The sequence below is a fragment of the Numenius arquata genome, chromosome 7 (genome assembly GCF_964106895.1).
Source record: "Numenius arquata chromosome 7, bNumArq3.hap1.1, whole genome shotgun sequence".
NCBI lineage: Eukaryota > Metazoa > Chordata > Aves > Charadriiformes > Scolopacidae > Numenius > Numenius arquata.
The window spans coordinates 45,390,305-45,405,958 of record NC_133582.1 but is presented as its reverse complement, the minus strand read 5'-3'; the positions used below and the strand labels follow the sequence as shown (position 1 = coordinate 45,405,958).

Below are 15,654 nucleotides of genomic sequence, written 5' to 3'. Positions count from 1 at the left end.
GATAGTTTGCCTAATGTCTTTGGTGGGTTAGCATTCATAAAAAAAATATTGAATTCAGTTCTCTTTCTGAAGAACAACGAAAAGGAGAGCTGCAGAAAAACATGGCCTGATACAGGCACACAGACACTGGGGACACTCCCATCTCTTTGCTCAAGTTAAGGAAAACACTGAATTTTAGCAAAAATATTGTAATGGTTTTCAACACAATATGCTACCTATATTGCAAGTATACATTCTATGTCAGCTATGTTCCTCACTTTTTTTTTTTTTAATAGAAAAATATTTAAGTAATTTTTTTTCTTCTACTTGAATGAAGACTTCAGAATTTAACTGCGGGATTCTTAAATATGCCATTCTCATTCCCTAAGGCCTTTCTCCAGCATTGCTGCAGAGTCTGCACCCCACTATGCAATTTCATAATGCATGTCTGTGACAGGCATATCAAACCATCCAGTTAGTTTAGAATTGAGGTGAGAGAGTGCTTTAAATGTAAATTTTACTATAAACAGCGGAATAAAATCTTGCAAGCACTTCCTAGCTCTGTCAGGAAGCCAAGCTATATTTAACTCATTTTAAAATTCATCAAATACATTCTGGGCTGATTCAGATCTTAGGTGTGTCTTTGAAGATAACATGTAGTGGAAGTGTCATACAGTCACTTGTGGGATTGGGCACATTCCGAGATTCTTGTCGGTGAAGACATGCAGTTAGGACTGGATTGAAGAAAGAAAAGTACATACACAACTGACAATTTAATATTGATACTTTATTTGAAGATTTGAACAATATATGTTGCATTCAGTTCAAGAGCTTTTTAAGAAGTGCTGTATATAAAGAGATTAGGCACCAATATAGGTTAGGGGTGGATCTTCTGGAAAGCACTACTGAGGAGAAGGATCTGGGAGTCCTGGTGGATAGCAAACTTTCCATGAGCCAGCAATGTGCCCTTGTTGCCAAGAGGGCCAATGGGATCCTGGGCAGCATAGGGAAGAGTGTGGCCAGTAGGTCAAGGGAGGTCATTCTCCCCCTCTGCTCTGCACTGGTGAGGCCACAACTGGAATACTGTATCCAGTTCTGGGCTGCCCAGTTCAAGAGAGACAGGGAACTACTGGAGAGAGTCCAACGTAGGGCAACTTAGATGATTAAGGGATTGGAGCATCTCCCTTACGAGGAAAGGCTCAAAGAGCTGGGGCTCTTTAGCCTGGAGAAGAGAAGGCTGAGGGTAGACCTTATCTATGTTTACAAGTACCTAAAGGGTGGGTTGAAGGATGATGGAGCCGGACTCTTTCAGTGGTTTCCAGCGATAGGACGAGGGGCAACGGGCACAAGCTGGAACACAGGAAGTTCCATTCAAATATGAGGAGAAACTTCTTTACAGTGAGGGTGACAGAGCACTGGAACAGGCTGCCCAGGAGGTCATGGAGTCCCCTTTTCTGGAGATTTTCAAACCCGCCTTGATGCAGTCTTGAGTAATGTGCTCTAGGCAATCTTGCTTCAGCAGGGGAGTTGGACTAGATGATCTCTAGAGGTCCCTTCCAACTCTGACAATTCCGTGATTCCGTGATACCAATGGCAAAATTCACGTGCACTCATGAATTTAAAAAAAAAGATTGCCTTGTAGTGCTTGGGAGAGACGGTATTTTAGAGAAGCTAATACAAAGTGTTGGTTGCTATAATAATAATTTGCAGAAGTTTCAAAATGCATAGAAAAGATCCCTAGATATTAGGAGTAAGCCATATGAATTTAGCTAGGGATTCTGTGTACAAAAGGAGAAACTCCCATGTAGATCTTCCTCTTCCTTTATTTTTCCTGTCTTGGATTGCACCTTTCTGCAGCTTTGTATCGCTGTAAACTCAACTGCTGTTATTGATAGGGTTAACTATAGACTGGAATAAACCTGTCAAATTTAATGCTTCATTTTTTGTAGGTGTCATTAGATAGGATCAATAAGACTCCAAAAGATTGTTTAGACTAGTTTTGAATCTGTTACCACTATATATAAGCTGCTATCATGTCTCTGTAAATACAAATAAGATTCTCAATTTTAGAAGCCATGTGAGCAATCTGAATCTATCAGCAAGATGTTTGCCATTGCCTATATTCAGATATGACCCGACTTTGAAGTTCAAGATTATGATTTTTAATAGCTAGGTAATTCCTACCATTAATCAATCCTTAATTAAAAGTAATAATAGGCTATACATGAACCAACAAACTCTGAACAGGAAATTGAAACAGTGTCATGCTTTTAATATGTTTTTTTGCATCTTGATTGTGGTTTTCTGATGTTCATTTGCCTTTGATTTGTTCTAGTACATGACTGCTGCTGCACCTATGCAAGGGACCTACATTCCCCAGTACACTCCTGTGCCTCCAACAGCTGTCCCTATTGAAGTAAGTTTATCTCCATCCATGAAAGTGGAATGAAGGGGTAGCAGAACTCTTACCTATTATGCCTGTTTGAACCTGTTGTCTGAAAGGGCCCTAAAGTTACTTTATGGAATAGTGGCTGGAAGCTTCCAGCTTGTAAAATTAGGACTGCGCATTTCTTTCTTTCTCTTTCTTTCTTTCTCTCTTTCTTTCTTTCTCTCTTTCTCTCTTTCCCTCTTTCTCTCTTTCTCTCTTTCCTTTTCCTTCTTTTTTTCTTTTTCCCACCTTTTTTTTATTATTATTTGCAAGGGTTCTTGTTTTGCGTTTGTTTTGTTGTACAGCAGGACATGGAATAAAACATCAGTGATTATGACTGTTTTTTCCCCATGTACTTGGGAGGGAGATGGGAAAAGTCAGGTAAACAAACCCAGCAGGCAGGCCACGAACCCAAAAGAAATTCCAAGAAGAGAAGATTGCAAGAGGGTTTGATGCGGTCCTTAGCAAGTATAGGTAATTGCTAAAACATTTAGCCACCAGAAAAAGTGATTGAGCAATGGAAACCTTCCTCTTGTATATACAGACGTGGAGGATGCTGCACTGACTGAGTGCTTTTCATCCTTGAGGAAGGATTCGCTCCCTCCCTCCTTGGGGCTGAGTCATGCTGATGACAGTCTAATGAGTAAGTATTTACTCAACCCTGTAGACCACAAGCTGCCGGGAGAGTGTCAGCTTGGCCTCCACTTCTGTGAAGCTTCATAAGGGCTGCTGATCACAGTGAGAAAAGGGAGCCTTGGCATCCTCTTCCCTGTGTGCTTCTCTTTGGTGTTACCCTCTTTTATTAGTAACTTCTCACCTGCTCTGGGGTAATGCGAGGAGTGCCAGGGTCTCTGTACTTCTGTCTTCGGCTGTGTGGACTCTGGAGTTTTTGCTATTACTACTCTGTGCTTTGAGGATGCTGAGTTAGTGGTACTGTTGGCATGGTTCCACCACCAGTCAAGAGGACTCATCCTGGTTTCTCCCAGTTCTTTGCAATTACTGAGATTCCCAACTGAGGTCCCACAGGAAAGGCTGCTATTGTTCTGTCGTAATGAGCTGGTCCTGTTTTAGTCTTTTTTGCCTCAGGATAATTTTTCCCTAAACCTTATTTGTTTATGAACAGACCGTGGATGCCTCTTTTCAATTGCCATTCTTAGGTATTAAACTGGGCAGATACAAATCCAAATTAAAAGTAGATGGTGGGGGGGAGAGTGGCTCATTCAGCTGTACTGACTTCATATTGTGCTGGCCAGTGTGAATGAGAAATTAAGTTAATTCTTCCTGAGCCCGCCACCCTATCACCCACTTGTATATTCATGCCTGCTAAAGTAACATGGGGTCGTAATCATCTACTATAATAATCAAAATATTATCTGGATGTATAGCCTGTCTTGCTCTGATCCAGTGATGATGATTATTGTTAATGTTTTATCTGTATTCATGTAGCATCATGAACTGGGACCCTACTATGACAGATGCTCCACGAGCAGAGACCAAAACATATAGTCTCTGCCCCAGAGAGCTTACAATCTCAAGATGAGATGGACAAAAGGAGAAGGATAAAGCCAAAGAAGTAGACAGAAAAAGATAATACTGACAGTCTGATAAGCAATAGATAACGAAGAATTTCTGAAAAATGAAATTGATATTTTTAACAGATAATTTAAAATAAACTACCTGTTGTTTACACAGGACTCAAATAAAAACAAAGCAAGTGCTTTGTGCTCCCTCTTCTGGCTCTGTTGTGTGCAATACAGTAATAAAGCATGTTCCCTGAAGAGACCTGCTAGTGTTATTCACGTGACCAACACGCCAAACATGAGAGAAAAGGAAAGAAAATATAGCTTACTTTGAAAGCATGCAAAGATACTTAAAACCAATATTATTCAGACTGTCTAAATAGGATAAGAAATAGTGCATAATGTTAAATTCATACATACTAACTTTTGTGTGTCTACTTACCTTTTTTTCTGAAAATGTTTAAATAAAGCAAAACTTCATTGGAGCTTTGACTTAACAGATAAGTCTTTATTATTTTTGAAGGGAACATGCACTGTGTAGAGGAGTGCAGTATGTTTCTAAGGCAGCTAATATTCTGTTGGATATGTAATAAAACAGAGGGCAATGTGCCTAGATTCTGCCTTTATCGCATTGCCAATCAAACAAAATAAATGTGAACTCACTGTGAAGTTGGGGTAGGTAAGTGAAAATCTGAAGAGCCATACATATATTGTAAAAAATTCAAGAAGTTATGTCCAGAATCCACTGAAGTCAGAAGTTTTGCCTCTGGCTTCAAATGGGCGGGCTGTCCTCAAAGGTGGAGTTGCTTTCCACTGCAGCCTGTGAAAACAGAGTACTACAGGGGCTGGTATGCTAAGGAAGCTTCTTGTGGCTGGGTTAGCTCTCTAAAACTGATGGAGTTTGTTGTGTTAGCATATGGTTCTGCTATCTCAAACTCTCTCAACCTCTAGAGAAATACAGGAATGGTGAGCAGATCCTGAGCTCTTTCATGTAATTTACTTCAGTGAGTAAAACTGGTAAATTTTTCATGTTCTCATTTGATTCCCTAGGGTGTTGTTGCTGATACTTCTCCACAGACAGTAGCATCTTCATCACAGGAAGCCAGTGGTCAACAGCAACAGATGACAGTGGAAACATCCAGTGAACATGCACCTGCATATTCTTACCAACAGTCTAAGTAAGTAGGCATATGCTTTTGTAACCAGGAGGTTTTATTTCTTAAATATAGCAGGACAAATTCTGCTCTCCATTTCAGAAATATGAATTCTAAGTAGCTTCCTTAAGTCCAGATGAATTCTGGATATATAGCAGTGTAATTAGCAAAAGGTTTTGGCTGTTGGCCTCACCTTGGCAAATTGTCCTTGAGTTCCTGCCTGCAATGATATGCTCTCTAATGATCTGCTGCTTTTCTGCACTCAGGAGGATCTCAACAACTACGTTAACAATCATCACGCTGGGCTAAAGCAAAAATCTGGTGTTAAATCTGGCACAATCAGAAGTTAAAAAGAGGGCTTAAATTTCGCAGTGGTGAAAATTTTGGCATGGTACACATGTAAAGATTTCTTTCTGAACAGGTAGCTAGTGAAGCAGTATAAATTGCCCCAAGTTGTATTTGTGATTGTGCAAAACTAGTGCCATACAGACACTTAGCGGGCGGGAACTGGAAATGGAAGAAGAAGGGATAAGAAAGGGATGGAGAGAAGCACTGTTCTGTCTTTCTCCTGTCCTCTGCTCCCTTTCTTTTCTTGCCATGGAGTACCTTGGAAATTTCAAAATTTATACACTGACAATTGGATCTAGAACTCCTAGAGAGTCCATTCATCTTCAGAATAATCCTCAAACACTTCTCTCTGCCACAATAAAACTGGTCCTCATGAAGAGAAGGTTGCTTAGCGTCAGGGTACTCATTGAGACTGATCACTGTTGGACAGATTCTAGGAAGGAGCCCAAACACAGTCCTTTATTAATAAATGTATATTGAATACCAGCATCACTGTGAAAAGAGAACTACACATTTCCTATCATGGTGAAGGAAATAGACAAATAGTCAGATGAGAAATATGTTAGATATGTCAGTAAATGCATCATGACATAGTACTTATGGAGGCATAAGATATGAGCTGTTATAGGAAAGATAAGAATTATACCAATCTGTCAATTGCTTTCTTCACTTTTGACCTCTGGAAGTGGAAGATGCATTTATTTGTCTAATATATGAGTAACAAATGGTTTCAGATCACACAATGTCCCTTTTTGACCGCCATAAAACATGAGACCTCACTATTTCTTATGTAATGCCTGTATTTGTCTAAAACATGAGACCTTACTATTTCTTATGTAATGCCTGTATTTGTCTACATTCACATATTACAAAAGCAGTTGATCACAAGATTTTTATTGATGGATCAAATCGGAGACACAGGCTATGCATGTGTATTCCTTCTAGCCATCAGTCTCTCTAGTGCCTGTAAATAAGTGATGTCAAAATACTTACAGAATATAATGGACAAAGAGAGAAATACATGTGACTGTACCATCCTGTTGGCTTGTGACTGTTCTGCAGGAGTTTGGATCCTGGAACATTCTCATGTTCCAGTTCCCTTTCACTTAAGTCTCAAAGCAGAAGGACTTAGGTTCAGAAGCCCTCATAAAGTAGCTGTGAGCAGCTGATTCTGGCATTTTTCCCACATAGGAGGAAACTACATTGCAATTCTTTATTGAAATGGGTGCTGTGTTTCTTGCCAGTGTGGTGAATTCCCACCTTCTCTGAGAATGAGATCCCTCATCTTTCTTTGTCAGCTACTGCCTTGCTGCAGTGATGGATACACTTCTAATGGCACTGGCATTTATATTCAGAGGAATTTCTTTCTTTTTTAATCACACAGGCAGATCAACTGCAGATTTTTTATTATGATTGTTTCAGGGTGTTTTTTTTTTTCTGAAATGTGCCCTCTATTTATATCTGCCAGTTGCAGGCAGAAATGCAAAGTATGGGAAGCTGAAACAAACCAAGATATACACTATCTCTGTCTTAATAGAACAACTTCTTCCAGAATATTTCAGTAGCCTTTAATATAAAACAAAGTGAAGTTATTTTGTAATTAAAATACAATTTTATTAATCTGCTCTTCAAAGGGCATATTTATTAATAGAAAGCATCATGCCCAATATGCAACAGCTGTTTTCAAAGTGAGATGAGAGGAAGTAGTTAATAAGACCGGACGATGATTTTGTCAGATATAGGCAAAGAAAAAGTCAGACACTATAAAATTATTTCATAGGAGCTGATCAGTCCAGAGAAAAGTTATAACAGTGTATTTCATTATATTTATTTTCTTTGCAACAATCATGAAATTGCAGGCAACGAAGGAGAGGCAATGTACTCAGAGTGAACTGGGTGGTATAAGGACTCTTTACTCTCTTTGTAAGTAAAAATAAACCATGAGACTTAAAATTTAAGTTCCACTTTTTTAATCAGCATATACATTCTTTTATTTAATATGCTGGCAGCTGTACTTGAGGATCACACCCATAGATGTTCAGAAATGACAAGTTCATGTCAAAAACCTGGCTACCTAATTGTGTAGCAATATAGGAAAAACAGCCCTTCTGAGTAGACAACTCTTATGAGGAAATCACCTTAGTTATTTTAGCCCCATTCTTCCTTTTTTCCTTGTAAATCTTTAATTTTGCATGTAAAAGTGTGAAATCTATGAAGTGGAGGTAAATGGAGATCCTTTGCCCTGAAAAGTGTACTCTTACCTTTAAGCAAAACTCTGCTGGACAACATACTCTGATTTAAATGTGGAAAGAATTAAATTTTTCTGGAGCCGTTTGTGGGCAAACTCAATGCCAAGTTGGATTAGACAGTGTGTGCTGTGACCCTTTGGTGGAATTGGTCTTTCACATATATGGTGGTCACTTGACCCAGAGGGGCAGCAAAACCTTGGGAGGTGAGCAGTCCAACTTGAGTACTCCTACTGGAAATTATGCATAGAGAACCCTAAGAAAATAATTAATTCTTGCTTTCCACATAAATCTATTGTTACATTCAAAATATTCAAAGGCTTCACACAATGAAAAAGTCCTTTGGTAAATTTAATATTAAAATTGAAGTTAACTTGATGTTTACCATGCTAGAGAAATAGTTCTGTGGCAAATGTTGTCACCAGCATTCTTCACATTTTAACTCCTAATATTAAAAGGAATTTAAAACTAAGCAAGGCAAATGTGTTAATGCTTGCAAAAGGAAAAGCACTGGATTTTCTTGTGTTGAACTTCACTTGGAAGAGGATTTTTTCCATGCAAGGTTTGAGTACTGTATGAGAAGCAATAGCTACCTCTCACTGATAGCCTAGACATGAAACAGAGTTTATATGTAGGTTCTGTGTCTCCCGAAAGATCTCATATAGTCTTGCTAAGCTAAGTTTGGCGTGACATATCTTTAAATGACATGAAACCTCAAAAGTACAAGATGAGAGTTATCGTCCATAAGAAAGAGGTTGATAGTTTAGCTAATTCTCTGTGCTAAATTTAGGAAGATTGGCACTATATGATGAAAAAATATATTTTTCTAATTAATATTATCTTGAATGTTTCTAATAAGTTAGCCATAACCGGCTCATTAAGCAGAGTGCTCTGCAGTCTAACTGTTCTTGCCATCAGAAAATGTGTTCTTTTTAGCAAATTGGATATATCCTTTTATTGTAACTTTATCCTTCATTTTATTATTAGTATCCAAAATAAATAATGCCGCTTATTATTATGAAAAATATTCGCTCTCTTATTGTATTACTCTTGAAATATTTAGACAGTGTTAAGCCACGTATTCATCTCCTTTCACTGTAGTTAGACTGCCCATTAAACTTAGCATTAACAAGAGTAAATTCATCTGCTTAGGATGTGTTAATGTCCCCAAAGCAGGAGTTCCCTATTTCTGCCTGACTATTTTCAGCTTAGTGGTGGTATCATATTTAAACAGCTGCGAAGTTAGTTTAGCTTGGATAACTTTTAAAGGGAATTGGGTGGAAAAAAAGGAGAGGAGCCTATTTCAAAGTTGTTTTGACTTAATGACCACTTTAATTCAATTGTTTTTACAGACAATAAACAGGACTGAAGAATGTCGGTCTGAAATCTTTGCCTTGAATGGAGAAACTTCACTGAACAAGAAGTTGGCTTCCAGTTTGCACAGGCGTCAAATGAATGCTTTTTTTTTTCTACCTTTCCCAACGAAAACAAAACAGTGTTTTTATGTGCTGTGCAAATGGTTCCGTCATGTAGTCTGACAATTTTATTTTTGCTATTTCTTTTTTTTTAACTAAAGGAAAAACCCAGAGGAAAAATGCTGGGTTGACATTTCATCTGGACGAACATTTGAATTCAGAATATACCTGGAGGTGTAGCTAGATCTTTTTCTTTTTTTTTTTTTTTTAACAGAAAAACTGATGATGTCAAGAGGAAGCAAGTTGAGATGAAAACCAATTGTCTTCCTCAAAAATTAAGCTACTCTTTTTCTCTCGTTTTATTTTTCTTCTTGTTTTAAATCTAGAGTGGTTTTTGGTTTTTTGTTTTTTGTTTTTTTAAAGAAATGTTTAGGTAAGGTTTATCTTGAATCTTAATTGCCTTAATTTTAAGGACGTCAAAGGCTCTCAAGGCAAGCTGTCAACGTCTTGTTAGAAAACCCGAGAATGAATTGAAACTGCTCACACCGGTGCTGGTGCAGAAGTTTAATAGACTGAGTTTTTGGGGTGAACAAAAAATAAACTGTACAGTTTAAAAGAAAATGATTTTCTTCTTTTGAAGAAAAGTTGATGATAAAGGAACTGTGGCAACTGAAAGGATTGGAAAAATGCTGGGACTTTTATGAACTTTGTCTTAAGTGTTGACAGAAAAAATTCTAGAAGGCTAAAGCATTTTACAGTAAAGTTATTGAATTGAGAAAAAAACTTGCTGCATTATAGAGAATGCAGGGTTTTTTTCTTGCAGAATGCAGATTTTTTTATTTACAAAGCGTGATCGCTAGCAAAAGCATTAGTGCTTTTTATCTGCAGTCTTTTTTATGAGCTTTAAGAAGTTTTTAGTCTGCTTTGCTTGTCACATTGCAAAAACCTAGCTTAAGAGCATTAAAAAAAAACTTAAGTAGATAGGAGCTTATGGTCAAAAAAGTGCAAAAAAAGCAATAGATAGAAGAAATTGTTGACAATTTCTGTAGTCTTTCCTAGTTGTGAACAAATGCAGCCTATGGATGGCCTATTTTATACCAAAGATGAAGTGACACCCTAACGCAGTCCAGAAGATAGAGGTTTTTTCTTTTTTTATCTTTATTTGACCTACATGGCCGGACCAGTTCTTACTTTCTTGTTTGTTTAAACTATCTTCCACTGGTGTTTTACATACTGCATATGTTTATCGTGGAAATTTCAGAATAGTTGGTATTAAAAGCTTGTTGATGGTGTGCTTTGGAGAACATCCCAAAGCTAGGGGGAGTGGGTTGCCAACTAATCTGTCCAGGTGGGCTTTAATTTTGATGAGTTTTTCTGTTAAATTGCCTGATCTTTGGTATTTCTACTGAAACAACAGTCTTCCTTCTGAATTCCGACATACCGCAGATTCATTTCTTCACCTCAGTCTTTGTCATCGTCCAGCATGCATAGCCACCTTAATTCTGCATTTGTTTTTCAGTGATGCATTTGAATCGCCAGGTAGATGCAAGAGAAAGCAAACTTGATCTTTGTTCTCATTTTAGCTCTCCCATACGAGCAGAAATGTTGAAAATTATGTAGTATTGTCATGCAGGCAGGAAGTTAAAAATTATTCTTCTCTGCTATGATTTCTGTTGTCTTAATATGTTGGCTGACAATCACTAATTAGTATGATTAGGCAAAAAAAGACACTAATTAAATTGAATCCACTGAAACCTGTTTTAGGAATGACAGTTATTTTACATAGGGAAATCTTGATTATGGCCCTTACTTTTTACAAACAAACAAAAAAGGTGAGAAGCAAGTCAAAAGATGATTTTTTTTCCTTAAGGAGGCAGAAGAGAAGCAGCATTTAAATATATACGTACATACACATATATCTATATGTAAAAATTAAACCAAACATTTTTAAACGTTCCTCCATCCAGAAGACAGGGGAAGTTTCATCACATTTATTGTGGTGCATTAGAGACAGGGTATCCGTTAAAAATAATACAATTAAAACATATATATTGGATCAATCTGATTCAGCTGCCCAATTCTAAAAAGAGATCTGTGTTTCCCTAACCTGACTTTTAGGGGAAAAAGAACACAATTATTTTTTTAAATTGATAAAACAAGATCATATTTTTTAACATAGTGTGGGGGGGAGGGGGTTTCCCAAGTAAATGGCTGCTAGATATGCAACATAGAAAAGAGAGAAATGGGAGCTCACATGGTTCTTCACCATAGGAAGAGGGCCTGATTTTCAGAAGTGGTAAAATTTCTGCTTTGTCCAGAGTAGTTGTTGATATTCAACACTTCTGAAAACCAGATGATGCCAAAGTAAAAGAACAACAATATCCACAACATGTTTTCAATCAAGAGAAAAAGATATCTTTTTCTGTTTCACATGCTATCTCATTACTTGTTGCTTTTTGAGAGTGGCACTTGAATTTTGTCCTTGGATAAAGGTTCCCTCTTTCTTTGGAGGGCATATGAGGGAAAAAAATTGATCTAGCCTTATTTTCTTCCTTTCTACACGTACTCTCTTTCTGTCTTTCTCTGAATTCTTTGTACAAATAGAGATATCCCCAGGCACAAGTCAGTTAAATATGAAATAAACGCATTTGTTTCTGTGTTAGTTCTAATGTGATACACAAAAAGCCTCATTTACTATCAACAATGAGGCTACAAGGTAGCTACCATGTGGCTGATGAATATGCTGAGGTACCTTCTTGTTTCTATTCAGAACTCTGCTGCTTTATTTATACATTCAGAAACATTTTTCTTATTTTTTTCAGCAAATAAAGTTAAAGAATCTCAGTGTTTTTTATTAAGCCAGACAGGCAACATGATATCACAATGCCTGTCGCTTTAAAGTGTTTCAAGTGCATTCTGTATTAGAATTGTTCCTTTTTTCTTTTCCATGCTACAATGTTTAATAGTGTTTGAAATCAAAAGAAACAAAGCAAAGAAGTAGAGGAAGAAGAAGAGGAAAGAAAAAGGATCCCTTAAGTACAATTGATCATCTTACTGATCCCCAAAAAACCAGTGAAATGGTACTTGAAAGTATGAATTATAAACAATGTGAGCCTTGAGTATAAAGAGTCATAGATCATAAGGTAAGAAAAAAAACTTATTTGGAACATACAAAACGCTCAGAAAGTGGTAACTCATTTGTAAAAGTTAAAGATGAGATAAAAGAGAACAGTGGAAGAACAACAAGCTGCATGGGTGTTGTCATAGGACAGGAATACTCGGTGGCCTCTGAAATCCAAAACTGGTTTTCTTTATGTTCTGGCTAATAAGCTTTTTGGAAAATTTTTTATTATTATTATCTGTTTGAGTTTCTGTTTTCCTTTTTTTTTTTCTTTTTTTTTGAATACCTGGATTTGTAAAGTCAGTATCTATGTCTGTCTTATCAATTTAGCTTTAAATACCAGGAGAGTTCCTGAAAGGTTTCAGAAACAACTCTAGAAGTCTAAGGCGATGGTTTCTGGCCCAGAGGTCTCGAAGTAACATCAAACTCATAAGCTGAACTGCGTATGTATTTTCCATCACACCTGAATTCTTGTAAATAATCAAATCTGGATGTTCAGGTTTGGTATTTTTGTTTTTACCTTAAAAGATAAAAACAGAAGGGGTGTCAGAAAAATATGAATTATGGCTAGAAAACTCTGAATACCTGGCTCGTTGCTTAACATTGAGAAAAAAAAATGGATACAGTGGAACTAAAGAGAGTATTATATTTGCAGATGCTGACCCGAGTGTAGATCAGGGCACTGAAAAGTCTCGCTGTTCCCAGTGAGATTGCTGAGGGACTCTTCCTATCTGGCTCTACTGCTGGTTTTGTAAGCACTTTTCACCTGTGACAGTCAGGCCTCAACTTGTGAATGTCCTCTTATTGCCTTCCAGTGAAATAGACTCTTGAAATGTCCTTAGCTTGTGCTTACTTGTATAGTTCTGTTTACCAAGAGACTGCCTTGGTTGTGTTGGTCAAGAAATCCACCGTAATGCAGAATGAGGCATATTTGAGAGCAATTGCATCACACTGTATCATCTTCTGCTATGGATGCATGCCCAACTGTGGAAGATAAAGGCTGGTGATTAGAGAAATGAGGGCTTAAACTTGCAATGGGCAATGGGCTGAAGCATTTGAATGGATTTTTACTTAAGTAAAAATCAAATGAAGGGTATTATTTATGTATGTATGTGTACCAAAACTCAGCAAATTTGAGGAAGCCTGCATTGTAATAAAGTTTATTTTTAATATGTCATAGTATTTGGATCTATATTATGTTGTTTATGGTACTGAAGGATGAGACTGATACTAAGTGTTTAACAAATTGCCATGCTTTGTTATTTTAAGCTTGATGGTGCTCCTCATGCCACTTCTTTTTAATGCTGAGGTTGACGTGAGCAAAACAGGTTTAGGCAGACTCGCTGAACTCTACGTATAGCAGGAGTCATGCTAAAGAGTGATAATGTGCTTAAAGTAATGAATCAATCCATTTTTAGTGATGAGACCAAATGTGGTAGTTGAAGATAGTAATGTTTGATACACACACGGTCAACATTTCCTTTCAAAACTTTAACATGAAATTGGTCCAGCTATAAAAGAAGTGCCCTAGGGTAAGGGATTTTCCTGGTCTTTCTCAGTAGCCCACGTGAACTAAGAAAACAGTCACGGTGTGATGGAAATGCAAAACAGAAAACAACAAAAATGTTGACATTTGGAGTATTAGTCTTTCCTGTTTAATGACAGTTGACTCTTGTAACGATGATTCCTTTCATTTCTAATATGCATACACACAATCATGCACACATGCTGTCTCAGAAGGAGTGCTGAGTGAGCAGCAGACTTCTCCTTTCCCTCAGTGGAGCAGATTTCTAGAATCTCAGCAAGCAGCAAAGATGCAGTGTAAGGAGAGTTATTTTCCCCTCAAAAAGAGCACCAACTTTTTCTGTATTGCTCCTGTCGCCCAAATAGGCTAGAGCGTTGTATGTACCCCAGAGATTTATTCACCTTTGTGCCTCAAAGCAGGCAGAAGAGACCCTTTCTTCTCCCCTTTATTAACATGCTGTTAAAATTAAACAGAAAATTATGAGAGAAAAGCTGTAAAGAAGTAAATCCCAGTGTTGGTTTAGCTTTCCATGATAAGAAAAATTCTTGTGTTCATTTCAGTTGTTCAGTTCAATTGTTAATTCCCCAACAGTGACAGCCGAGTTCTTTCACCTTAATAACAAAGTGTAATGAAGTGAAAAATGTCAGCCTTTGACAGGTTCACAAATCCATTTTTCCTTGTAGGGCCAGAGCCTGCAAGGTGTAAGCACCTTCCAAGAGCTGGATCTGTTGTCCTTAAGAGAATATCTGCCCAATATTCATTTTCTGCCTTTAAGAGTCTTTCGCTTGGATAATAATTTTATTAATTTGGTGAAATTTACAGTCAGTTATATTTTTAAAAGCCCAAAAATACAGCCTAGAGAAGAGAACATGATGTTTATGTAACTAAAGTATTATTAAATATGCTGTATTCCAGAGTGGAAGAAAATTCTACTATCTTTTGGAGGCAAAATGATTTTATGTAAAACCAGGAAGCATACGGAATTCATATAGGAATTTTTGTTTTCCTTTTTAAAGGAGAATGAACAGATTCTCTCTGTAAGAAAAATCAAAGCAGCTCTGAAAGCAGATGAACTTCCTATCAAGAATACACGCGTCACACAAATGGGACAGAGGTTCTTTAAAGCCCTTACAGACCTCACTGTAGCCAAAATGTAGAATACAGAACCTCTGTGAAACATTAAGTTATGAATCTTATTTATATGGGCATCTGTGTGCTGATGTCTCAGAATGTCTTTGAAAGATCTGTACTGCTATGATTTTTTTTTGATGTTTTTCCATTTGTACCACAATCCTAATAGCTGCCATTTTCCCACTCCTGGGGCTTTCTGTAGATCAGTGGATGTTAGGTTTAAACTTCTGTTTTCTTTGATGAAGCTTTCAATAAAAAAATAAAGAAAGAAAAGAGCTGGGTGACTCTGTGTTCTTGTGGCACCTTTCTGCAGAGGCTTCCCGAGGCCGTGGCTCTTGTCCTGAGCACAGAGGGAGTGGGAAGGCTTTGCAGCAAAGTCTGCCTCCTCCGCGTCTTCACTAAATGGAAGGAAAGAATCGGAGAGACAGGACGGCTCTGTTGCCTTGTCAGCAGCACAACCACCCGTGTGTTAGGAGGTGAAATACAGGAGAAAGTTTCCTCACACCAAGACAGAGTGTTTAATACTAACGGGTATCTGCTGTCCGGGCTCTCAGCTGTGCTCACCTGCTAGAAGAACATTGCCTCTACTTCTGAGGCTGATTTTAAAGGGTGACTTCAGGGCAAAAGTTGCCACATGGAAGACAGAAAATCTTTATTTATGGAATAAGTATAGCCTAGGCAGTGGTACTGCAAGCCATACTTCATCTTGAAAGGGAACTAGAAAGTAAATTGCCTGCTCTGCCACGTCTCATGGGGAATGAGAAAGCTATTTGGCGCGCTTCCCCAT

General features: G+C 37.7%; 1 protein-coding gene across 7 annotated transcripts in view; it reads left to right on the top strand.

Moving 5' to 3' along the window:
* RBMS3 (RNA binding motif single stranded interacting protein 3) overlaps positions 1-15,111 on the top strand; it is a 723,251-nt gene extending 708,140 nt beyond the window's left edge. For 5 of the 7 annotated variants that reach the window (XM_074151185.1, XM_074151186.1, XM_074151190.1 and 2 more), the window contains 2 exons: positions 2,315-2,395; positions 4,978-5,109. In XM_074151185.1, the coding sequence (XP_074007286.1) occupies positions 2,315-2,395; positions 4,978-5,109 (213 nt within the window). Of the gene's footprint in view, positions 1-2,314; positions 2,396-4,977; positions 5,110-9,027 lie in introns of those variants that run through there. The other 2 variants (XM_074151184.1, XM_074151189.1) reach the window with 2 other exon arrangements.
* Positions 15,112-15,654: the final 543 nt, after the last annotated feature.